Source organism: Aulostomus chinensis, chromosome 22 (genome assembly GCF_037954235.1).
Source record: "Aulostomus chinensis isolate RoL2024-O1b breed Wild chromosome 22, RoL_Achi_v1.0, whole genome shotgun sequence".
Lineage (NCBI taxonomy): Eukaryota > Metazoa > Chordata > Actinopteri > Syngnathiformes > Aulostomidae > Aulostomus > Aulostomus chinensis.
The window spans coordinates 11,422,256-11,448,769 of record NC_141341.1 but is presented as its reverse complement, the minus strand read 5'-3'; the positions used below and the strand labels follow the sequence as shown (position 1 = coordinate 11,448,769).

The 26,514-nt window shown below is 40.7% G+C and overlaps 1 protein-coding gene across 2 annotated transcripts in view; it reads left to right on the top strand.

The window, feature by feature from the left end:
* The first annotated feature begins 12,697 nt into the window (after positions 1 to 12,697).
* angpt1 (angiopoietin 1) overlaps positions 12,698 to 26,514 on the top strand; it is a 50,637-nt gene continuing 36,820 nt past the window's right edge. The window contains exons 1-2 of one of the 2 annotated variants that reach the window (XM_086193906.1): positions 12,698 to 13,199; positions 13,292 to 13,820. In XM_086193906.1, coding sequence (XP_086050032.1) covers positions 13,380 to 13,820 — 441 coding nt within the window. In that variant the 5' untranslated portion in view covers positions 12,698 to 13,199; positions 13,292 to 13,379. Of the gene's footprint in view, positions 13,821 to 26,514 lie in introns of both variants that reach the window. The other variant, XM_086193905.1, reaches the window with a different exon arrangement.

The window sequence follows — 26,514 nt, the reverse complement described above, 5'->3', positions numbered from 1 at the left end:
ATGTAAACCATTTGAAAGCTTCTGGCTTTATTTAATGTGACAGAACGCCGATAAACACGTGCAGAGCACTGCTGAGTTTCTACTACTTTTCTACCTTCAAACTTATTTCCTGAAGTGAAATTGATGAGGTCAAATTGTCAGGCGGGTGAGCAAAAATTAAAAGGGATCAATTCATCAATCATGTCAGAGTAATGAGACATTAGTTTCTGATCATCATCTGGATAATTCACCACTGTGAGGCAAGTAGTGTCAGGTGTTCTAAGTGTGGAGGAATACGTGAAGACCTGGTTTGTAGCACATTCAGTGTTTCTGACAGACCAGTGTGACACACCAGTAAGAATGGCCAGGTGAAAAACTACCAGTTTGCTACGGAACACGTCGGACACGCTCTTTTTCTGTTTGAGTTTTAATAGGCAGCTAATAGTGCTGCTTTCTGTGAGGCATTCAAGGTCCACACTACGCTGTCACTCACTCGCCTGACCTCATTGTGTTTCTAATGGTCGAGGCGAGCGTCGCCAGACACTGACGCAATGATGCCTCTCGTAGCGTTTCCATATTCAGAGAAACGTGTAGAAAAGCTCCACTTACCTCATTTTACATTGAGGTTACATGTTATTCTTTCTCTCTTTTTTTTTCTCGCCTCTCCTTGTCTTTACAATTTAAGCCTGCATAAATGCCTCCAGCTATCAGAGGGTCTTGTCAGGCGAGGCGAGATGATGTACTATTTCAGTTCCTATCACTCTGACATTACGCATTGATCCCACACACCTGCTAAATCTCAGCTGCGCGAGATTAGCTTTGCGGCACAAGACAAAAGTTAATTGCTTTGGCTCGGTGACGTTTAACTTTTATGAGTGTGAATAAGGATGTGGTCATATCTGTTGGCTGTTGTTTTCCATATGGTTGTCATAAAGATACGATTTTATAAGCCCAACACATATCCTCTGAGATAAATCCAATTTTGGCACAGTAGCGACGTTTGGCAAGGGAATCTGTGCAGCGCTATCACAGCTTAAATCAGCGCACTGACATTTTTGCAAAATGGAAAGCCAACCTAAATATTAAAAGAATACTATATTGCTTGTAATAAACTGTATGCAGTGGTGTAATGTTTTGCTGTTTCATTTCTATCAACATTTATAAAATTTCGGTTTTGTTTTAAATCCTCATTTGCCTGACAAGAGTCTCAGATTCAACTAAAATATAACAAAATAATGTGGATACCTTGTTTGATGCTGTTCTTGGTCACAATACAGGCAGAAACACACACATAGAAAGCCTTTAGAAGTGTTTTGTGAATGCTAGAACTGTTCTGGAAGGCAGTGAGAGAAAAAAAACCCAACTGAATCCCTTCAAATGACAGAAGGAATGCATGAGTGGATGAGAGGAGAAAGGTCAAAACCAGCGATTAGTCCAGACCGAGCTCGTTTGTCCCCAGTTTTCTATTTTGTGCAATAATATTCTAACATGAGGGGGTTCGCACAGAAATATGAAAATGTCATGTGAAAATATTTTCATATGGACTTGCATTCATCAACCCAGCTAAGCTAAAGTGGGCTAATGAGTGTGAGGCGATGACAAGCATATTGTACAGCCTTTCACCTGGACGGGAGATAAATATACGTCTTGAATACAAAATGGCCTTTTAGCGGCCTTCTTTTTGTTTCCTCAATTACAGATTTGTTATGTGAACTTATCAACTTACAAATGAATCAAAACAAATCAGTAAAACATGCAGTTTGCAAAGCTGCAGCCTTCCACCAAAAGAAAGGGTTAAAAGCTCACGAGTCAGAAGAAAAACAATGAAATAAATGTATAAGCAGAAACTTGACAAACAAAACTGCTGCATGTGTAATCAAGTAACTGATGCAGAAAATGACTCTGGCAGCCTGACAAGGAACAAGTAGCTGATTGATGTCTGCGGATGTGGAAAATATGTGAGGGTCAATTTGTGTTGTCATCAGGTGAGTCTGACGCCGCAGACGTACAGAGGACAGCCAGTTTAGTGCGTGAGTGAATAAAAATAGCAGAGAGCAGGTGACAGCATGACAGGAAAAATATAAATTTAAAGCAAAACATTTTGAAACTGAATATTCAGTTCTCTATTAAGGTCACTGTTTCAATTCTTAATAATAATGAATTGATCAATACAAGGCCACAGAGACAGGAGTCATTATGTTTCTACACAACAGTCTCGGCTGATACCTGCAGTGAAACTGTAGTCCACCAAAAATAAGCGTGATGAGTTACATATGAAACAAAATGTGGAAATATTGGATATTCATCAAAGTTACAGCCAACAACCCATGCAAAGAGAAAGTTAACCTATTTGAACAATAATGGAGGGGTGGCAAAATTACTAAAAACGAATGCTACGAGAGGTCAAGGAATACATTTATATGATCTACTGAATATGATCATTGATCTGTAAAACGTTCGAACAAACACACGCTATTTCTGCCAGTGAAGGGAAAACAGAGGTTTTGCAAATAGATGCCTCGAGCGGGTCTGAGCCGTGCTACAGAAGTTTCGTGGTTGCAGCTTGGGAATGATTTCTGGCTAAACTGAGTATTTATGAGCCGCGATTGTAACATATTTCAACAGAAAAAGGGCAGGATGTGTGGATGAGAACAACTGTATTACACGTTTTACTGAATAAAAACACAGCGTGGGTGATGACAGAGACTCCCAGCAGTCCTCGGTGGGGTAGTGAAGCTAACAGGACAACCTTCTGTCCTCCCGTCACTCATCACTCGTTTTAAACGAGCCGATCACGTAACTGTTGGTATTAATCTGTATCTGCCATGATTTCGTCAGAGTATTGCGACCTTAAAGTCTGTGATTCATGTTTTGATTGTTTGCCAGCTGTATAAAGAGCTAATGTGGCCGTTAAATGCTAATGTAGTCTCACATAAATTTCACTGCGCATCTATCCTCCACAACAATTAATCACAAAGTTTAAAGCAACTATTAAACTACTTTTTCTGGAAGTTGATAAATCGAGTCCAAGTGAAGTGCATTAAGATTTTAATCATGTTTCTACTCCTTCAAGAAGGTTTTACATCGGCTTCATCTCGATTCTCTCAAGAGTCTCTATATTATTCACTCCTACCTGAGAATTTTACAGCATTCTTCAGCTCTTAACAGCCAATTTTTGCTCCATTAAGGGATTACCATGGAGACAGAATCGCTCCATCTGCTGTTGGCTGTATCTCACTTGCTAATATTCACACTCAAGAGACGTGAGTGGATGTAGGCAGGGTGAAAGTCTTATCTGATTCCCTGCTCTCCATCCTTCATATAATACATTCAGCTGAGGGAGGGGGCGTGGAGGTAAATCCCCTGCATCCCACCCTGATAGGTCGCCATACATCATCTTAGACCAAGAGAGAGACGAAACACAGGAAGCAGATGTTTGACAAATTGCGTGTGACATCCATTTTCAACGCCGCTTTTTTGGATGAGTCTAGAATGCAACACGCAAACCAGGAAAAACTGCAAGTGAAACATATTTATTACCTTCACTTGTATGATCTCATAAATTACTATGTGTTTGCTGATTCCACAGAACATAACTGATGTCCTGCTCTTTGCCCATGTTAGAAGAGGACTGACTTTTACCACAGAAGAAAACACAGCATGACAAATGGCAGCAAGCTGGCTGCGTACAAAGATGAAGAAAGCTAATAGCACTCGCCAGCCGGGGAAATTAGCAGAGCTTTGAAAAAGAAAATAGCACTCAGCTTTGTCTCCTCTGATGTATGACGTGGTTCAGTATGGCTGAGAGCAACATCAGCATGCTTGACGTGTCCAAGTAGCAAGGCTAAATTAGGCTAAATTAGTTATAGCTAATTAAAGCTGCATTTCTGGTTCTATTGTTTCATCATGTGATGGAGTGCAGACAAACAACAAACCCCAAGTGTGACTTTCTGGTCCAAGTGTGTTGCTCAAACTGAGGGAAAAGTCTGTTTCTGTTCAGGACCGATTCCTGACTCTTGAGCTGCTGGGAGTCTGGAGACATCACCGCAGGAGAGCCATCAAGGAAAAACACAGATCTCGCTATCTAGACACAAACCGGGGCCTGATCAAGCCTGGCTGGGTTTCTGATGTTGAAAGACCTTAAAACACCCGTTGACCCGAGATTACGTCACTGATGATGCTTCAAGTGGCCATTTCCCACGTAAATCGTTGAGTCCTTTATAGTTTGATGTGGACAAAAATTAACGGTGTCAAATCCCCTCAGACCAGGACCCAGATCTAACAGCTGAGAGTCTGACCAGAGGAGGTGGTCTTGGTCTGGATCAACCTTACAATTCTTCACCTTATGAGCATTTGTTTGGAATGATTCAAATCGTACAGTACAATTCGAATATCTATCACTTAAAATAATGCACTTGAAATTGATGCAGCCGGTGGTTATGAAATAAGAAAAATAACAATATGGCAATAAATAATGATCATGACATCATTGTTGAATCTTCAGGTGAATGTTTACACCTGATATTAATAAAATGATTCCTGACAAATGCCTGCTGACATTAAATTTATCTAAAGTGAAAGACAATGATGGAGAATGTACTCTGGGAATATTAAACATTCGTGGACACTTAAATAACTTAGAAAATACTCAGATTAGCATGCACATTGTACTTACATGCAGGAGATTGAGTAAATATACTCATATTCCATTAGACCACAATGACAGTTCGCTCAGTGGTTTGAAATTTTTGCATCAAACTGCAGCATATTTTGCTCTGGGATGTGTGTGTGTGTCTGTTTGTTTCTGAGTTTTAGTCCGAGACACAGGAAACATTATGTGACATGGAGAACATCCTCTCTACAGCCTCTGCCTGGCTGCTGTTGCTGTGTCCTGCAGACCTTTTCGACTGCGTGAGGCAGATGGTAGCATCTAGAGTGTCATAGCCAGTCACGCCAAATCCCCGTCGGACTTCTGCAACAAGCTAGCACGGCAGCAGCAGAGGTCACATTTTGTTAGTGTTGTGTTTATACATGGGCTCGGGCCAACCTTTGAAAATTAAAATAGGACTTAAGTGGCATATGATATGAATTGTGACTAAATTTATCTCGGAAACGATTCTGCCGCTCACAATAGGCACACAAGCTAAAGAAAGATTAGGTTTTCATTCCCCTCCCAGTGTCTGCTGCCACGGTTTGCTAATGTTTGATTCATTTTGTTTATCTTGTGACTTCTGACTCTAGAGGAGGCATTACCTTGACCACACACTGTCAATGTTCTTCACATTGAGTGAAGAAGGTGAACAAAACCCATATTGAATAAAGGATTTAACGTTGCACTGGCCGACCGAAACTTCTGCTCTTTTCTTTGCACCTCAGCCAAAACTTTGCCTCATGAGTTGAGGATGGGATGCAACATGTCTCAGGTATTAAGCTGCTTTTTTTTTTTTTTCTTTCATTTTGAAGTGTTTCCTTCCTGTTTTATTTTTGTCGGTCCTCTCATGTTCTGTTTTACATTTCTTCTTTGTTCTTGTGCTCCTGCCAGTTGTCTTTCTTCAGTTTCACCTTGTAATAGCCCGTGTCCAGATTGCCATTGTTTGGTGCACAAGAATCCTCTTAAGTTACCTCTGGCTGGCTCACCAAATTCCCCACCTGCTTTAGTGGTCAGATAAATTTCCTGTCAATGGTCGCCAGGCTTCCCAGTAAAGATTTCCACCTTTCCCTCTGCACCCTGAGTTCTTCCCTTCATCTGCGTCTCTGTTCAGCCTGGAAACGTTCCACGGAGCAGGGTCGAGGTGCACCAGGGATTGGGCATGGCTGCTTTGACATCAGATAAAGGCCATGCCTGTTGTGAGCCCAGATTTAGGAGCCCGGGGGGATTGCAAAGAATAGCAGCCACCTTCAGCTAATGGTTCTACAGTGTCACTCATCTACTAGTCTGATGACATCATAGCTCCCAGCAGGCACATGTCACAATGGGTTACTTAGAAAATCCATCAAGTCATCCGCCTCAGCGGCAGAGAGTTGTTTGAGCTGATATCAAACAAAAAATTTTTTTGTCTGTTTTGTCAAGAGCATGCAGACCAAAGTCAGGAGTATAAATTTCATTTTACAGCCGGCAACATAGACGTTTAGTCTCATTAGTCCGGCTGCTCTCGTTTACTCTTCGTATCACACCTATGAAAAATAACGCGCTATAATTTATATGTAATCATGACCCAGGAGCAAGATGTTAAGACTTTTGCAGCTGTCTTCCTGGTGACAAATCCAGGTGTTTTTAAACCACACAATGGAATTTTTGTAGCCATTTTTATGTATTTAATTACTTGTATTTGTAAAATAACAATGAAACCTTAACCAGACGTTCACCACAGCACTGGCACAGTACTACTACTACACAATACTAGGAAAGAAAGGAAGATGTCACTGAAGAAAAGGGTTATATTTTGCATTGTAAAGGGACTTGAAGCGACACTGTTCTATTCTTAGATTACTTGGTATGTATTTAATAGTTGTATCTGGGTTATAATCCAGTATTTTCCAGAAGTTCCAGTATTTCCCTTCACATCCCCATGTGAACAAAATATTTACACTGATCTGGTTGTAGGCATGCAGTAAATTGTAGTTGTGACATGAACCAAAATATATTTACTTCATCGAGGATACATTTGTGCAGGCTTAAATGTTTCAACTGATACTTCAGAGATTCCAACAAAGACCCAAACACTGGCGTTCTGGTAGAACCTTTGTCAGTCTCCAAACTGTCCGCTTTCCCTTTTTATGTTCGTCTCTGCAAGAAAAACTGCAGGGAGTTTAGCCTCAGAAATAAAAAAAAACACAAAAAAAACCACCTTGATCTTATTATTCTATTGGCTTATTACAAAGTTGTTGAAGCAGCTTCAGAGAGTTGTTAGTCTTTCTTCCACACACATGTCCGCCAAGGCCAATAGTCCAGACATCATTTCAAATCAGACACTGAAATAGATACTGGAAGCATAACCTCCTCCGTAGAGGTAAAAACTCTCACCTCCGAATGTTCAAGCGTGAAATGCGAAGTCGTCACTCAGCCAAATGCTAATGAGTCTATTGTGTGTGAGATTAATGTTCCCCCGCAGACCTATCTGGCGGGACTCAATCTTTCTGAGCGAATATAACAGGTCCATCCTGCACTGACAAGAAGAGAATAACACTCTAGAAACTGCATCAGAACATGCAAATGGTTCAGGATGCTGGCGCTGTTTCAGCATTCCCGTAGTATTATGTTCGGGTGTGTGTGTGGGTGCATGCGTGCCTGTGCACGTCAATCACCATCACTACGGCAAAACTTTGCAGCTTTGAACAAAAGGAGTGTCATCTCTGTTTTGGCAGGGTTTTACAACCCAGTTTAATCTAATTCAATTTTAAAAAGTTAAAAGAAACAGGCAAACACTGACTGCTGCAGCTATTCAGGCTTGTCGGGAGGATTTGTTGCCGAGGTTATTTAAACACAACGCTTTGGCCTTCTGTACTCACAGGCAAATACATTTCTTTGTTTTCTTGCCAGGGGCAAAAGAACTAACTTAGAAAATATGAATAAAAAAAACAAGCTTAACACTGAATCTAATTTTTTAATTTATTTATTTTCAGTCTCAAATTTGTCAAAGCTTGGCTAACCCCATTTGTATTGTGCTTGAAAGAAACTTATTAGATATTTAATAGAAAAACACAACAAATGCATCTAAATTCAAAATATTAACACAACCAAAAGCTACATCCAGTTCCATCTATTCAAATCAAAACATACGTGTTGTATGTATCTGCCCGCCTGGTGAGATCATCCATAGCTCCAAAGCTCAAAAATTGAACCGTGAAGTTCCACTCTGCACTGCAAAATCTCCTCAGAAGATTCCCGTCGGGGAAACTTCACCCGTCCATCCTCGTCTAACTGTTGTCACAGAGTCCAATTTTGCTCTTACAGTTGGGTTTTAAACAAACACATCATTTTCTGCTACCCTGTGTTGCCGGCGGCGACCTCCTATATATTCATGCGGTCAAAAGTGAGTGGAGCAACAGTACTATTGGGAGTTGGAGCAGTTGGAACACACAGTGATGTTTCCCGGTGGTTCTACGGGAGGGGTTCCAGATGTAGCTGCACAACTCAGCTTTTACGCCATTTACCTACATCCTCATTTATGAAAGGGCTGTCCTCTACCGCTTGAAGTTTGATAAATGTGGCAAAAAAAAGATCTGAAATCTTCTTAAAAATGCTTCTTTTTAAATCACTCAGTATTTTCTGAAGATCTAGTTTACATGAGGACGCACTGCCACGTTAAGGTTAAGTGCCCTACGAGAATCCCCTTGGCTCATTTGAAGGGGGCAACTGCAGCTGTGATAAAAGGTCACTGTGAACCCCAGAGCGACGGAACGTCACCCTCAAAGACCATGTGGACCTAGCTTTGGAGCAATCACAGCAGCAGAGGGAGAAAATGGTTATCAGCACACCCAGAGTTACAAAAACCATCCCTCATAGAATCATAAACCTGCTGATAATCAGAATCTGAACTACTTTATTGATCCCAGAGGAGAAATAATGTATGGCTGCACAGTCTTGCTGTATGTCAGGTATATGAAATACCTGTCACCATTAAGAATATTGATGATAAGCTATCAACCTCAAACCAGCCAACAGAGTAAACTAGCCAGCATGAAAACACTTTTCAGAAACTGTAATCTTTAAATCAAGTTGAAACGTTCAAACTTGGAGAGGAAAAAAAGAAGTTGCCGATATGTGAGAGTGACATGTTCCCATGTTCTCTGAGGAAATGAACCGTTTTCTTCTTTTAATATATAATCAGGCGCCACAAGTAATCTGCATAAAATAAAACAACAGTCAGACCGCAGAAGACTGGATGGAGATATAAAATCTGCTACGTTCCCACATCTTCTCATACGAGTAACATGTGGAAGGCGACGCCATTCAAGCTTGCACAAGTAAAACATGAGTAAGAACCCTCAAGATCCCAACTGACACAACGGTGATGGGGAACGTTTCAGACGAGCAGCGCAGCATGGAACCTCAGCGGTTTGTTTTCTCAAAAAAGTTTACATTCCAGTAAAAATTCAGATCTGAGATTACACCACTCAGGGAAGGTCTCATAAATGTAAACACATTGTATGTTTTAACGTATTATAATGTATGTTATGCTTCCTCGTAGCCGCCACTGTCCTGACTCATATTTAGCGTGGTGGTCGTCTTTCACTCACAAGCGAGGAGTCTGTTTCAAACTATTTCAAACTAAATCAGAAAATCAGATGAGATCAGAAATTATTAAATTGCAGCTAAAAGGTTGCAAACGTGAGTTTCCTGGGTGAAAGCACTGAAACAGTAAGTGGGTTCGGTATCGGAGCCAATTGTTCATCCTGGCCAAAATGACTTTCTCCATACTCGCATTGTAAAACAGTACATAACTCCTGTTTTCTTCATAATTCCTGCAAATCAACTTGTTCAACTGTCATTGAATTCAACTGTCTGGTACGGTAACGTTTAGAAAGTCTATAAGAGATGTTAGATTAAATCAGGTCATCTCTGCTCAAGTTAACAGGTCAGTGGAAGTCTTTAATAGTGTATCTTGTTCCTGGAGACATGAGCGGAGGTTACTTTGGTAGCCCTTGTCCTGGTGTGCCACCAGAAAGTGAAAATGTTCACTTCTATTGTGTAAACTGCCATGAAATTTGACACAGACAGTCAAATTCATGTCGGACTGTTTTCGGGATGTTGCTCCACACATTTCATTTGTCAAGAGGATATTTAGATAGGTATTTGACCAAAATATTTTGGTTTATGTCCAAAAAAATCAGCAAAACTAATTAAATTGTGACCAGGCTCAGCTGTGAAAACACGCACAAAAGACTGAACCGGGCACATATTGTCTGGAAAACATGTTGCTGTAATTATTCTGAGCATGTTACACACTGAGATTAGCATTTAGCTATCGTAGAGAGAAAACTGTGCAGGACATTTTAAGCAATTTGGAAACTGTTTTGTTTATACCTTTTTTACATGGTACAAATGCACATTTCTGTCTAGCTTCTACAATACTGCACTCAGTACAACGTTGGGAGACATTAATGAACTCCAAAAAAACGTGAAATTCGTGTGACGACATGTACATTACACATGGGGAATATGTGGTTTTGGAACATTTCCCCGGTCTAATGTGTGAATCTCATGTAAATTCCCATGTGCTCTACATGCTACCATGATTTCCACATGTTGCAAACATGTGATAACACATCCAGGTGTAGAAAACATGGGAAACGCATTAGTTTGGTTTTTTTTTTCTCCCCCCGAGGACAGTGTCATATTATTGTTTGATTTTGTTTAATCTTTTGCAACTTGACCCCGGTGTGTTTTCCTCTCCATCGTTGGTCCTGTGGCTGTTCACAGTGGTGATGTGTAGTTTTAATTTTGCACACTCGAGGTTGCCCAGTGGTGGCGACTATCTCCCACTTAGTTTCCCTTGGACACGGTAAATGGTGCCCAGATTTTCAGATACAACAAGAACAGTACATCAAGCAAAGACAAGCGCTCCAAGAGATATTTGCACATGCTTTGTGTCTTAGACAGTCCGGGTTATCCGTGGGTGGGGAGGAGTTGGTTTTTATCTTGGGTCTCCTTTATGCATTCGTTCACACTACCCCTCAGCTCCCACACACACACACACACACGCATGCAACTTTTTGTAGCCCCCTGCTATCACTGAGTACACACAGTCTATCAAACACACATGCAGACATCTATAACATGTGCATAATGACACTTATGCTACACACACCCACACAGACTTGATGTTTTGGAGTTAAGAAGAATGTTGAAATGTGGCCAGAATTCCGTCAGCTGTGTCTCCTGGAATCAGAGATTTTAATGGACTGTCCATAACAAGAGGCGACCTTTGACCCGAGGCCTTTCACCACTGTGTTTTCTCACCACGCTCTTCCTCTGGCCTAATGATGAAGACACATTCCTTCTTCCCCTCCTCATGGCTGGAATACACTTTTGTTTTCTTGAAAATATAACTGCGGGGGGTTTGCTCCATAGATACATACTGTATATAAAATGAAGATAGGCAGTGCGTGTAATGGAGATATACTGGGGAGGATGAAAGACGGAAAATAAATGTTAAGCCTCGGCTGTCTGCAGCCTCTCACACAAATTGTTTTTGCTATTTCTGTGCTGGAGGCAGGGAAATGACTTGATGTCATTCAATCTTAAACAATTACATTTATTGGATGAGAAATACTACATCATATAGTATCAATCACTATGTTGAGGGAGCTCAGAAGGTAGTGCTCTTCCATGAGGATCTCAGTTGATGACGCTTTTCATGATCTCTTCAAATTATAAAGGAGGTTGTGCTTTCCCAGGCTCCCACTTTTCTTTTATCCATTTATGGCAGTTATATGCATTATTTTTCCAACTCTTTTTGAGATAATTGTATGTCTACATATGTCATCATCCTTTAGTCTGTCTCCTACTTTGTGTGTAATTGGTCTTCAACTGTCGTCAGCGAAGGATGACTAATTTTCTCTCCTGCTAAAAGGTATCCAACATTACTATTTAAAACTTATTTAACACAAGTCGGGTTTGCGTTTGATTTTAGCTTTATTAATCTACTTGAATTTACATGTTGCCACCTGATTTGCATCACTACGAAATTTACTCCGGCTCCCCTTTGTGCATGCACATGTACGTAATAAATAACATGGCTTATTTTATCCCGTGATTAACCTACAACAACCCATTAACGCCGGCTGAGTGCTAGTTTCTGCCTCGTCTGTATGGAATTTTATCTCGATTGTTTCCGGGACAACAGCATACAAACAAACAAAAACTAACAAAAGTTATCAAGACCTCTCAAATTAATGAGGAATTCACATTAATTTTGGAATAAAAACAAATAAATACTTTGGGGTCGTGATTAAGTCAAACTCATGTGGTTTGTCCCAGTGGTGGAGCCGTCCTCTCCGAGATAGATGAGGCAAATTTGGTATCAAAGTAAATTGGGTAGCAACAGGCTGATAATGTGCTACTTTAATTGATTCCATCCCACAAGAATCTGGAGGGCTCCTCAATAATATCAAGGGGGGAATCCTTCTCTTTATATTCTTTCCTTCTCTCTCTTTTGAGAACCTACCTCAGAACTGTGATTCCTTCTCTCTTTATCGGGCTCTCACAAGCACGCATCAACAACGTGATTTTGCACTGTGTTCGCTGCCAGCGCTTTTCGGAGCAGTCACAGTGGTTAAAGTTCAGCCAAAACCGGATGCCGAGAGCGCGTCCATTGATTTGCCGTCCCAGTCAGAGAGGGGAAGTGACACAAAGTTGAAGTTATTTTAGAAACCTAAGAGATTTGGAGCTTTTGAGAACACATTTGGGGCTGATAGTGAGAAATGCCTCCTCAGAGCCCAAAGTGACACCTTTTCTGATGTTTTTGTCCAACCAAAAGAACAAAATAGTTTAGTTATTAGTTATAACATTCATATAATTGAATATGTACATTAGAATTCCATCACTGGAAAACACAGTGACATATGCCTCTCTAGTGTCTAGTGACAATAGAGCACCTGTGATTATTAGAGTACAGTGGTTTGTCAGGAGCAGGCTATATAAAACACACTGGCGCGCGCAACACACACACACACACACACACACACATTTAGAGAGGCAGAAAGGCAGGTCAACCTCATGAGCTTGTAGTCAGGGAGCTTGTAAACCGATCCTCACAGTCTAAGCACATCCTCTGTGCTGGGGTCCCTTTCTGCCAAGCTTACACACACACACACACACACACACACACACACACACACACACACACACACACACAGAGTCCTACATGCACACACTCACATTCCTCAGCAGACTCTACAAGGGGCAGGCACAGAGTGTGCTGGAAGCTTGGAACTGTTCTTCAGAGTGAGCGTCTCTCTCACTCTCCCCGGTCGTGAAGCCAGACAGCAGAGGAGGAAGGGAAGGCAGAGAGGAGACCGAGGGAGGTCTGACGACACCATCCCAGCTTCACTCACTTCAGATGCATTGGCCGATAAATGCAAGCCCACAGTCGGCCGCTGACTTTGATTTACTGGAAGAACATCCAGATATCCAAGCTGTCACTCTGCAAGAGATGTGCTGACCACAGCAAAGAGACTTAAAGGAGCTCTGGAACCAGCACGTGCCCATGGCAAAGGTCTGCAGTAGCTTTTAAAGCTGAAGGTCTAATGTAAAGATGGATGAGAATTGTTTCAGGCTAACGGTGTTCTTCACCGTTTTTTGATTCAGCTCCAGAGGAAACATCTAGCCACACTGAGAAGGAACAGACAAAGATACAAGGACTCAAATCGACTGCAACCTTTCCCCCTACGCTGATATGATGCTGTGCTACACGTTTGTGCACCACTTGCTCTCTCTGGCAGCACTTCTGGTGATTGTGAGCTGCGGAGGAGGGGATCAGAGGAGAGGGCCGGATAGCAGTACCAGCAGCACAGGTGGCAGCAGCAGCAGCAGTAGTGGTAGTGGGAGCAGTAGTAGTAGTAGTAGTAGTAGTAGTAGTAGTAGTAGTAGTGGAGGAAGCAGCAGTAACTACAGCAACAGACGTTTTCATAAGATCCAGCATGGCCAGTGCACCTACACCTTCATCCTACCCGAAGGAGGGGGTGAAGGGTCCTGCAAGGAGGCGAAAGGTGGTAACGTGCAGTACAACACCAACTCCCTCCAGAGGGATGCACCGCCACCTGAGCCGGACTTTCCCAGCCAGAAGATCCAGCAGCTCGAACACATTATGGAGAACTATACCCAGTGGCTTCAGAAGGTAAGGGGGATCCTCAAGACACTCTACCCTGACTACTCGGAGGGGGCCAAGGTGAACCCTGCAGTTTTTGCGTCTGTCAAATGAATCTGTCACAAAATTTCATGAGTTCTTTCTCGGGCCGTGCTACACCCCTTCAGCAAGTTTGGAGGAAATGTGGCTGTTGTGAAATCTCACGAAACAGACAAACAAACAACATGGAAAACATTACTTCATTGGTAACCACAAAATATCCAAAATGAAAAAAAGCAACAAAAAAAAAAAGATGCAGGGAAAAGGGGAAATTTGTAAGTTGATTCAATTATTATCATGTTTCGAGTGAAACAGAAATTCAGTGCAACCCTTGATCAAATTATTAAAATTTTAATGACATCAACAACAACCTCTGGATGAGCCTGGATCCTGGTTTCTTTTGAAGTGGTCACGCTGCAGTCTGTTTGTTGAGATATTTGTGTTCCCGTGGTTGTGTGGTCTCTCCTTCTTTCTCCCTCTTTCTCTCTCTCTCTCTACCCCGGCATCTGTTTGTGGCTTCACTCGATAACTTGTTTAGGTTTCTGGATGAGGCTCTCCGATGAAAAAAAACAAAACCAAACGCGCAGTGTTTGCTTTCGTCCTGCAGTCGACACGTTGTTTGTCACCGTGTTTGGCGGGAGGAGAAAGTACTTCGGCAGCTGAGAGTTGCTTGAGATGCTGCGCGAAAGGGTTTTGAAGGGAAATGTCCAAGGGAGGACCTGTGAAAGTGATACGATGAAAACATGCAGGAAAATAAAAGCTTAAAGCTGTTGTGCCAGTTTAAGCTCCTGTTTATTTTGAATCTGTCTCGTTGCCCTGGGTCTCATGAAAACAGATTCTTTTTTCTTCTTTTTTTTACTTTAACACAGCAGCTGTTGTACTTCCTGATAAACTTAGGAAAGTCAAATCTATCAAACATCTGCATTTGATCATCTGGAAGCCAGATTAACATCACAATTTATATGAAGTTATCATGTAACAGTACACATTAACTGCACTGAACTTTCCTCCTGGATGTGACTCAGCTGTTTCCTTACACAGCCTCTGTTTCATCTCTATTTTGGATTTCTTGCATCTTTCTCACTGTTTTTGTTTTGTTTTGTTTTTTTCCCGGACTAAACTACAATCTGAGTAAATTCCAGAGGGCATCAGTCATAGAGCAGAGGTAGTTATATGTCACTCACCCCCTACTCTCCACTGGGCTGTCTCTTTAATGGCAGGAAGTCAGCGAGAGCCCCCAGAGACACACAGAAGAGGAAAAGATGGAGAATGCTCCCTTTTTTATTTATTCAAGTAAAGGATGTGTGAGGAGCAGCTAAAAACCCGGAATCACACAAAAGAAGAAAAAAAAACAGAAAATGTTATTACGCAAGAATGGAATGCCTTCTTCTTAATTAAGCAACATGGAGGTGTTTACCGTGTCCATATGGTTCTACTGTTAATGAGTCTGAGGCCGATACGGCTTGGCAGCCGCTCTGCTTTTCTAATCTTTGAGACTTTGTTTCTCAAAGCGACTTTCTCTCTGAAATCAATTCCTGAATGAAATAAACTTCATATTTAGGCAGGACAAACAGTCCTTGCTCCTTCAACCCCCCCCCCCCCCCCCAAAAAAAAAAGAATTTCCAAACTCTGATTAACTGCTCAAAACTAATGGTTTATTTTTTGTCTGCGAGACAAGACGTAACACAAAACAACTGCCTGCTCAGATACTACCTGATGGATTTGATGGATTGCAGTGGAACAGGGATATAAATCAACTTGAACGTCATCAATACCCCAGAGTCTATTCATTAGCAGCCACAATGTCCTCCCTTAAACTGTCTGAGCTGCATGGCTGAGTGCCTGCTTTTCATTTTCTTTCTGAAAGCAAACGTTTCACTTCTCAGGTCGGTCAGAAATGGTCATTCTTCATCAATTAAACAGACGCTGGCCGCGGAACGCGACAGCAGGACGTTGATTGAGTTTGTAATTCTGGAGGTATAGACTCGGAGGCTTCGCCAACCTCCTACATGCGGAGAATCTCTTATTAAACCACAAGGTTGATACATGTATTTCTAAATCCAAATGAATTATTGTATGAGAAGGATTATGAGTGTTTACCAAAGAATCCGTGTAAAATTATTTACATTTATCACTGACGTGACCGACTTGATCCCGGATTAGCAAAGGAATTTATTGAATATGGTCCATCTCAAGATTTAAAACATGTTTTACAGGAAATTTAGCATAGCTGTGATTCTGCAGGATGCACTGTACCACAAAATTAAAGAAATCTAGTGGTGAAAAGTAATGGAGCTGCTTTGGGTCAAAATACATTGGTGCAGCAAACACTTGAAAATAAGTCCATAGTTGTTTTTTTTGTGCCATGGCCAATGGAAACCACTTTTTATCAATAAACTCTCATTTAAGAATCTTTAAATCGAAGTATTCCCAGATATTCCCAAAATGTGTCACTTTGGCCAGTATCAGCTGACATGGAACAACTTCCCTGTGCTGCCATCTTCTGGTAAAATAACTTAGCCCATTTTATGCGCTTCAAAACAGTGGATGCGCATTTCCATAGTTTGCTTAAAATGCTCTCAACAGTTACTTTGAAACATAACAAATCATAGTGTCTCAGATTAGACTGCATCCAACAACAAAAAGGTGAACAGTTATTGCTCATTTTTATAAAAGTCTTATGAACTTAGGTAGTTTTATTGACATGTTCCTCTGCCGGATCCCTGTTTTGCACAACAGTTTAAAACCCTGTGTGTTTTCTGCACAACTCCCAAAAGCAGTCCATGTGTCAAGAAAGGCCAGGAGGTGAAATAACACCGGCTTTATCTTTGCTCAGTGGACCCTGTCAGCCTATGATAGTTTAAGTGATACTATGAAAACATAACGGCAGCGTGGGTTGACTGAAGGTTTGACTAATGAGATCTCTAGAATATCAACAGATGTATAAATGGAAGCATGTGAAGACGTCTGCCATCACCACTAACACTATCAGGATTCTTTCCTACAACCCTAGAGTAGATTTGGTCAACCGCATACACTTTTATTTTTAAAAAGAAATATGTAAATAAATCCAGTATCAACATGAACTCCTTTAATGTTACAGAAAGATATTAGATTACAGAAAAACAAGAAAAGCTCACTAACAAGTACAGAGAGGTGTTTCAGTGGGGACACTTAAACACACAGTGGTAATTCAACCTAATTACCCAGCATGGGGGGGGGGGGGGGGGGGGGGCATCAGGATGCAGTTAACATTTTTTTTTTCCATTGGACAGGAGATTAAGTGCCCAGGAAAGTCTATCTATCTTAATCAAAGCAGCATTTCACTGCTTGTCTTGGAGGAAGTTAGCCCTGATGTTGCTCCAGTCAGCGCTGATGAAAGAGGACAAAGGAGACCAGGCCAGATAGCCGCCCCGTGCCGAGCCGCTTCCATCAGTGTGTGGGGTAGACAGAGAGGGTGATGCAGCTAACAGCTGCCGGGGAAGCATTTCAAGTCAGATCTTTCCTTCCTCCGATCACAGTAGAGTATATGGACCCTGATAACATTCCTGACCAGTCAAAGGTGGTGTGTGTTTGTCCAAGGATTACCCCCCCCAGCTGGTTGGAGAGGTGAGGACAAGCTTGGCTCCGATCTCATAGAGAACTGGCTACAGGAAACAAGCTATTTCACACATAAAGCGATAATAATAACAAATAAACACCTCTTTGAAATACATGGTGTTTTGCATCATTATAGGTGAAAACAGACATATGGGCAGCAGTATGGAAGACCATGAAGGGATCGTTCAGAGCTAAAGGGGACATTATGGAAAGGCTGGAAAACAATTGGTGAAAGGGAAAATTGTAATTTTTAGCTTGAGAAAGCTAGCGATGGTCCATAGTTGCCTCTACTCTGATCGCTCCCAGTTTGTCACTGTAGTGCACAGAAACCCAAAAACCCGCTGGTCCGTACCTGTACAGCGGCCATCTTGAGTGCTAGCTCTGGACCCATTCATTTTAGTGTCACAGCCTTTGCCCACCATTAAACTGCCTTGTGACGTTGCGTCAAGAAGTTGTGTACAGGGAAGGTCTTGGCATTCAAGTGTCAACACCGCTGCTAGTGTATCACGGCTTTTAGCATTAGCCAACATTAGATAACATGGCTAACGTTCCATTATCTCCGTTGAGAAGCAAGCTGGTAACATTACTGAAGCAAATGTCAAGACTAATAACATGATTACCCCGTTGTAATATTTACTTTTTTACCAGACAAATCACAAAATTGCAATGATTAAAAAAAACTGTTACTTAAAAAAAAAAAGTGTGTCCATGGGCTTAATTTCTTATACGTCATCATATACGTTACAAGTAGTAAACTTGAAGGTTTCTGAACAAAAAGACTGGGGGGGCATTCATACTTCTAGTAAACTAAGATAAACACAATCCCATTTGAAGGCACCGTCAATTACATCAGCGTTTACCAAGTTAGCATCTTGAAATGGCTGCCGTGAAAGTGGCCAATTGTGGGCATACTCAAATTGGTGATGGTTCCCCCTATACACAAAGAACACATTCAACAAATGAGAACTATTTAATTTCTCCTTTGCAGTGTTGGTGCAAGGTATTTAGAACTGAAGAATACACAAGCATGTCACAATTTGTCTAGAAACGTAATGCCATCACTTCTTACTGCACACTTTCTTCATCTTGGCTGTCATTCTGTAGATGTTACATGATGTTTCCATGACTGTATTCAGTCCAAGATGGTGGCAGTGCTGCTGTCGATAATGCACAGTTTTCTCTGTTGAGTTGCTATACCCTTTGTTAGAGACCCCTTTAAATGAGGATGTTTTTGACTTGTCCGCGGGAAAAACAAAAATGGAATAAACATTAATGATGGCTGCATTCATTTTATGTGAGATGTTGCATTGTATTGTATATGCTTACCCACTGGTGTGGCTCAATGGGATGTTAAAAGGACGAGGGATATAATTCACATTCGCGTTGGCACATGTTTTTCCTGCTTTGACAAGACAAAATATCTGCGATAAAAGAGTCTATGGACTTGAGGTGAGAAATTTGAAGTGCTAGCTTGTTGACGTTGGCTATAAATCTGCAATTCAGCTGAATTGATGTTTTTTTTTCTTGAACACAAACACTGCTGATAGCAACCATTAGCAACAAGAAATGTTGGCATGGATGGGTGTTTCTGAGACAAACACGTCAAAAAGACATCCATCAAAGCCAGCAGCGCTCACATTTTCTGAGTTGACTGCCACATGAAGTATCTACGACTGCAGCACATCTCGACTGCAGTTCCAACACAGTTTGCTTTCCCAAAACATACCAGAAGCAACTTAACTGCTGCTTGGTGAGAAATTTTAGTCCATCTGGGTACAGGTGAAACAGACTTGCAGATTGGAGCAATAAAACAGTTTTTCTTTCTCAAATATTTTCACTTAATAATGATTATACTAATGATAATAATCTAAAACACTGAGAAATCAATCTTATATATTACTGTCTTCTGAAACCAGGCAGTTTCACAAATAAATACAGTCTGGGTTTTTAGTCATTTTGAATGATTGAAACTACATTCAGATTCAACTGTCAGCACAATGACTTAAAGGACCAAAAATGTATCAGCGCGTGTTCTACAGGTGGCATGAGATGACAAAAAGAGTTACAATCATATTGACAACACTCAACAATCACTAGCTATTCGTGAACTTTTCCTTTAAACAAATTGCATTCATTTTTGGTTTCCATTTAGAGCTTTTGTACGGAAAACGGCTGCTTGTTGTGTCTCAAAACAATGCTGATGGGAACACTGATTGTTCCAAAGTTGTGGATAGTAAAACCAAAACACTAAAACGCTCCCACAGAGAAATAACATTTGAGCTTAACGCCGCTTTATGGAATCACTTGCTATTTCTCCGTGGGAGCTTTTCCTAGTCCCACTACAAGTGACCCGTTTCACATTGCATGCAATCATCTGATTGATTGAAGAAAAAAATTGATTGTCGCAGCTTTACGGAAATTTACTGCAGTAGATGGACTACTTTTTGGTCAATGATGCAACACTCAGCACATCCTGAGAATGTCCTTTCTACTTTTCTTAGATTTCAAGGAAAATGAAAATTTGGCGAGGATGGTCATTTAGTGAGCCAATATTTTTTTTTTCTGCTCTCGGGAGTGAGAGTAATAGATCTTCTTGTTTCACTCTTGGTGGAGACAGTAGAAAGTGGTTGAGAGCAGTGTTTCCTGAGAAGGACGGCCTGTGCCAAACTAAGCTGCTGAACAAACGGAGGGGGGAAAACTATCAACAGTGTCTTATCCCTGTGAAATTCCCATCATTCTGCCTCTGGACGAACATTATTGTGCTGCGTAAACAGCAATTTAAAAGGATATAGCGGCTAGTTTCCCCTCCATACCTGGAGCTCATACGAGAAAGGCTGTTTCTCTATATGCTGTCAGAAGGCCACACAGTATGCCCAAGTATACAGAAGAAACTTGTCTATTTTAGGGGTGACTTCCTCTATGAGGGTTTATTTTCTCTGATAACATAAGCCAAAACTAATAATCAGATGATACACATGGACAAGGAAACTCTCAGATGAATAAAAAGCTCTTCCTTCCTGACCCCAAGACTTGTAAAAAGTAAGCCATGGAAATTGCTGTAGGACATTATAATAACGGCTTCCAGAAAAGTTGTCTTGGTTTCACTTATGCTATGACTGTAAGTGAAAAGTAAACATACTGTTCTACTCCTGGGAATTAAGCATTATATCCATGCCCCCAGTATTTGGACATGAAAATAGAGGCCAACATAGTTAATGACCCTGGTTTTTTTTGGGGGAAAAAAAAAGGTATATGTTGCAGTTTTGTCATGCTCACTACAGCACGCCACCTTGTTTGGAGAAAAAATAATTTTTCAGCGCCGCCGGTGGCTTCAAACACACTGGAAGTCTTGATGCTACACCTACCCTATGTCTCTATAATGCACAATGAAAGAAGACATAAATTTTTGAATAACTCTGCTGGTCTAGTTTACCTTATTGCAGCTATAAAGTAAGCATGTGGTTCCGTTTTCATCACTCATTTTATTGAATCACTCTCCTGTGGGTACTTTGTAGAAGATTTATTTTGTTTTAATTACAAGGTCATACATTTGGCTAAATGTGAGCAGGATTTATGAAGCCCCTTCTGAAAACATTGTTGCTAACTTGTAAGCTTGGCACCCACAGATTCATCTGTGGAAAAGATTGAGAATTTCCTCTGATAGCTCTCCATTTGCCCCTGGGAGCACTCACCTCTGAGACGGTGCAGATTTTTCTTCATTTGGCTTCATCTGGAGATATTATGAATGTAAGTGTTCTGCGGCATTACTCAGATAAAATCTCTAATGGGAATGGTGTCTGGATATTTTATTTTCATATAGCATTGGGTTCTGGTCTGGCAAAGCCAGATGTCTCTTTGTTGCAGTGTGCAAGGACATGAAAGATGTCTTGCTCAACTTATCATTCTAACGAGAAAAAATATGCCTTTATTGTCTTTTAATTAGCCAATAATAGTGTCATGGATGGCGTTAAACCCAGGATTCAACAATGATACCCTAGCATCAGGGGAAACCACAATTAGCTATGCTACTGTACATACATGACACTTGTGAAAAAAATGCACTGCAACCCTGTTTGGCAGAAATATTTAAAACATTTTTTTTTTAGTGTTCTTACAACCAAATAGAACCAAGTAGAAGTTTTGCCTTATTGCATAATCTAAATAAAAAATGAAGCTAGATTTTAGGTTGCTACTAGCTAGTTAGCTAGCTTGGAGGTTGCCGTTCGATGCAGACTGTAACCCAACGGCAAGCTTATACATGTTGGTGCTGTAAACTAGACGATATGTTTTCTTGCAAAATATCTTGAGAGAAAAGGGTTATTTTCTTTTAAAGAGAGAACGTACTATTATTTTGGGCATGCAAGTAGAAGTGATTAGACCCCAGTTTGTAAGTTATGCTCAGTAGATCTGCCAAAAGCACAAGGTCCATGACTATATCGCTGCCAATGCTACAGCTGAGTGATTACGAGACCAATATAAGATAGTAATATCAGAGATATTACAGTAATTGTGAGAGCACAGTACCAGGAAGAAAGGTAATGTGGTGTTATCACACCCCACAACAAATCAAAACGCTGTTTGAACTTATTTCAGTTGCTGTATTTTTGTTTTACTCTTGTTAAACAGAGTAGATGATAATATTACTCACCCATATCTGCAACTATTTATATTCCTCTGGACTTGTGGTTCATTTAGGATGTGCTTTGTTGATCAGGGTTTGATGAGGGTCAAGAGATGAGAAAAGGCTTTAAAAACAAAATGGAATTCGAGCAGCTTGCGTACCACGGGACGTCTGCAAAGGGTGAATTTACAGTAACGTGTCAGTCATTTTTGATTTCTTTTTTACTTTCAGAAAAAGATAGCATAGAGACATCTCATGTAGTGCTGAATCGTTTTTTTTTCCCCTGTGCTCAATGTCTTTCTTTTCAAATTTTACATTAAGTTGTTTGATCTTGTATCTGACGATTATTAATCCCAATTTTGTGGTGTGGGGATCAAATTCCTTAAGGCCTCCCCACATGCTGCCTCTGAGGCCGACTCTCCCCGACAGATGTGCTCTGACTGGGTGTCTTTGTCTGTCAACGCTAGGGAGATTTCCAGAGAACAAAACCATTTCACCTTAGTTTTGGAGTTCAGCCTTATGGTGTGACGGTTGCTATGACTTCAAATTGAAACAAAAGAATCACAATCAGATGTTTTGAAAGAGATCTGTAAAAAAAAAAAATTTAAAAGAGAGAGATAGAAAGGGGAGGGTTGTGGAATCAGTTCAAGCTGTGTAAAACTGATGACACAAAGCCAGTTAAGGTGAAAAGAGAGAAAGAAGGAGATAGCGACAGAGTGCAAGATACCAAGAAGAAGATAAACAGTGTAGCCGCCTCGCCGTGTGGGCTAGATAAAAGATTAAAGTGACTAATGGTTGGTTCTAATGTTTTTGTTCTGTTCTCTTGGAGGTGGGATATGAGCCACTTGTTTTAAAGCCTTCGTGTCACATCATGGAATTACCTCACTTATTTGTTTAATCTTTTTTTTTAAAAATTGTGTTCTTTCGGTGTGGTTGAGAAAAGAGAGCTGGTGGGTGAAAGTCATGTGATATATTAATGTTGATAGTAGATAGTCTAGAGCTGTGCAGAATGACAGGCTGGTTGTAGCGCCTGTTGGTGGGTTGGAAAATTCAGCGTGTTAGTTCTCAGCTTACTGGTGAAGTGGGTGGTGTGACACTTCCCTCAGCCTGCTCATAGACACGCATGGAAATACACTCACACACTCTGTCAAATGTGCATGTATGTTTAGAAAAAAAAGAACACACATTTAACCCTGTCCACAGACCCGTTTGCCGCGTCTGGGACGTGTGCCAGGCTTCAGCATTCAACAGAACACCAGGGCTAAAGTTGGCACAGCTACTAAAGACATGCAGGTGAGACACGACCTGTGTTTCCAACCACCTGCTTGAATGTGCATTTGCAGTGAGTGTCTAAAAAAGCTGTAAACTTGAGAAGAAATGTCACACTAAAACACTTAATGCTTCAGGGAGGTTGAGAAGTTATAGAAATGTCACTATTGCATACTAATTTGCTATTAAGCTAACTTAAGTGGTGTAGACAAAGAGGTTTGTTTGATTCAGTACTAGCTTATTTCATATTTGTTCAGAATGATCCAAAATTGGTTGTGGCAATAGAACAGAATTTAAAAGTGACCTCATGGATTAAGTGTGACAAAACCCACAATCCTAAGGTGTACATAAACAACGTCTGTGATTGGTGGAGTGCACTGTTATTATGGAAATATATACTGAACTTGTCACCGTCGGCCATTTTGAGTTCCTGTGAGTGTTTGAGTGGAACCTGGCAGTAGAAACAGGACTTCCCTTTCCTTAAGACATTATATTTTTACTGCCATCAGTTACAAGTTAGCTAGCAATGACAAAATAGTTAGCTGGTCATAAAAAGTGTCAGTGGATCAAAAATATGGTTTGCCTGGGGTGAGTAACTCTGTTTTTATATTTATAACAATAATAATGATTGTGCACTTTTGACATTTTGTCTCTCCATTTGTTTGTGCCGAATTAAATATTCTACGTCCAGGATTCAGCTGTTCACCGCTTGGCTTGGTTCCAGGTGTAAAGCTCTTAAACATCTTTTGTGACCGATGGAAGTAGTGATGTCAGAGAAGCTAATTAGCTAATAGAAAACACCTGCTAGAGGCCGTTAGCGCACCAGGATCTGATTAGCTCTGCCTCCTGCTAACGTGCTGTTCATGTTGAGTGGGTGAAGTCAGATTCAGAGAGCGACAACAGGGGTCCTCCTCAACATTATCCAATGTCTCACACCTGTTCACCTCTTAGTCGCTTTTACTGTCAAAAACCTGAGACATAAAAAGAGTGATAGGGCGAATATACAGAACGTCATGGGAAGTTCTTAGAAGAGGCTGTGCTCACTTATATGTGCATTTGTTCTTTCACCTTCATGTCATGAGAACTGTGGTTCTTGTACTTCCAACATAAGGTTATTATGGCCCTTCTTTCTTTCTTTTTTTTTTTTTGGAGCTCATAACAGTTTATGATATGGTGACATCAGTTCAGTATAAACCAAAACAAATGTGTGTATATGTTTTACATGTTCTATAGAGCTAAACCAAACTGGGGGGAAAAAACATTCACATGTAAAATGTTGAAAGGAGATGGAACACTGCAAATATTGTTAATGTTATGTTCAAACAGATATCAGATATATTTACATGTATAATTAGCAAAAGTCTTTAAATATTAAGTAAAACAAAGCAAAACAACAACAAAAAAACATACAAGGTGATATAGGAGGGTAAGTCATGGAACAATAAATGGGAGCTAAAATGCCTGCACACTTGAATTATATTAGTATTTCATCAATCTTTGACTTGAATTATGTTTTAAATCAAACTAACAGATTTAAAAGTTATTCCTTTCCAAAAGCAAGACTATATAACCGTAGCAAACAGACCAACTCTAAAAGCCACCACGCTGCCAGCTACCAGAATTTTGCTCATAAATATGTCATTGGTTGAACTTCTTTTTTGGGTTTAAGTTTACGCCAAAAAAGAAAATATGTTTATTTAAGTGGACATGTTTGCAGTGGTCCCTCCTAAGAGTGAGAGGGTAATCCTGTTGGGGATTACGCGTGCATACAGACGAACCTGCGTCACACTCGTGTCCATTTCTGTGTATGTGCGTGAGTGTTTGACATAGATGAGTCTGTGTTTGGCTGAAATAACCTTCAGCTTAACCGATGGCCTGCAAAGCATCAAACGAGATGTTCCTTTGCTGGAGTTATAAGGTGGAGTTAAAAAGAAGCTGTCACATTTACTCAGTATCTGTCAGACAGCACTCCCATTGTGAAAAATACTCTCCCCAGACACTTCATGGATAATAATCTTCAGTTTGATTGACACTGTTGGAGAGGTTCAGATGTGGAGGTAGACGCTATGGGACTGAATTATGTTGGTTTCTAATATTCTGTCTATTGACGTTTACATACATAAGCAGGATGGAATATAAGAAACACTTTATTATATACAACGCCACCCGCTAAGACCTCAATAAATTGTAAAGTTAAAAGCCAAAAGACAGCAACTGGAGAGCACAAGCGGTACACGCAGAGTATCATCAAATCTGCTCATAAACTTTCTTTCCAACCACCACAATATTTATTTTTTTGAGGGGGGGGGGGGTGATACAGAATAACGATGATAAAATTTTGATTTTTGACTGAAATTCATCCATGGGATATCCAGAAAAATACCACTAACAGCTGTAATCATCCAATGGCCAAGAACAGTCTTCAGGATCCAGGATCCACAATTGAATCCAGATATCTTCCAAAAGTTAATCACGTCTCATTTCTCCAAATTTCATCAAAATCCATCTCTTAGTGTTTCTAGATATCCTGTTACAATCCAACCAGCAGACATACACAGGCGGCGATCACATTACCTCCTCAGCGAAGGTAATAATCCATTTTGACAGTGCCAACAAAACTGAAAAATTGTTTCACATGGTACAGGTGTACGTTAATGAAGTGGCCAGTGAGTGTAGGTGGCTTACTGATCCTGAAATGACATGAAATTAAAGTACGTCAAAACTGATAAATGCCTAGAAAATAAGAAATAGAATTGTATTTTTCAAAACGTAAAAAAAAAAGCAATTTCTATAATGGCAACGTCATTTGCAGATTTAAGAGTGATAACTGAACTGATGAAGATTTAGATATGAACTGGAACATTCTGCTTACGGAAGAAAATTACATTAACAGCAGACCAGATGAGCGTGTAATATATGTCCCCTCGATGCAAATAATCAGTATTTTAAACATATTTTACCTCCAGAGCCACTTGAGAGAAGTGGATTAGATGTTAATGCTTGCTCCTGATATGGCTGAGCCTGGATAATTGTGGGTCTGTGGAATGTCAGCGATGTGTAGGGATGTTTGCCTCCGTTGTCTCAACATAATGATGCGAACGCACTTGCACTGATTTTCAGGCTTTGATCTTTCCTCTGCCTTTTCTCTGGGTTTACACAAACTCCTCGTGCACTTCAGCCTGAAAAAATGCAAAA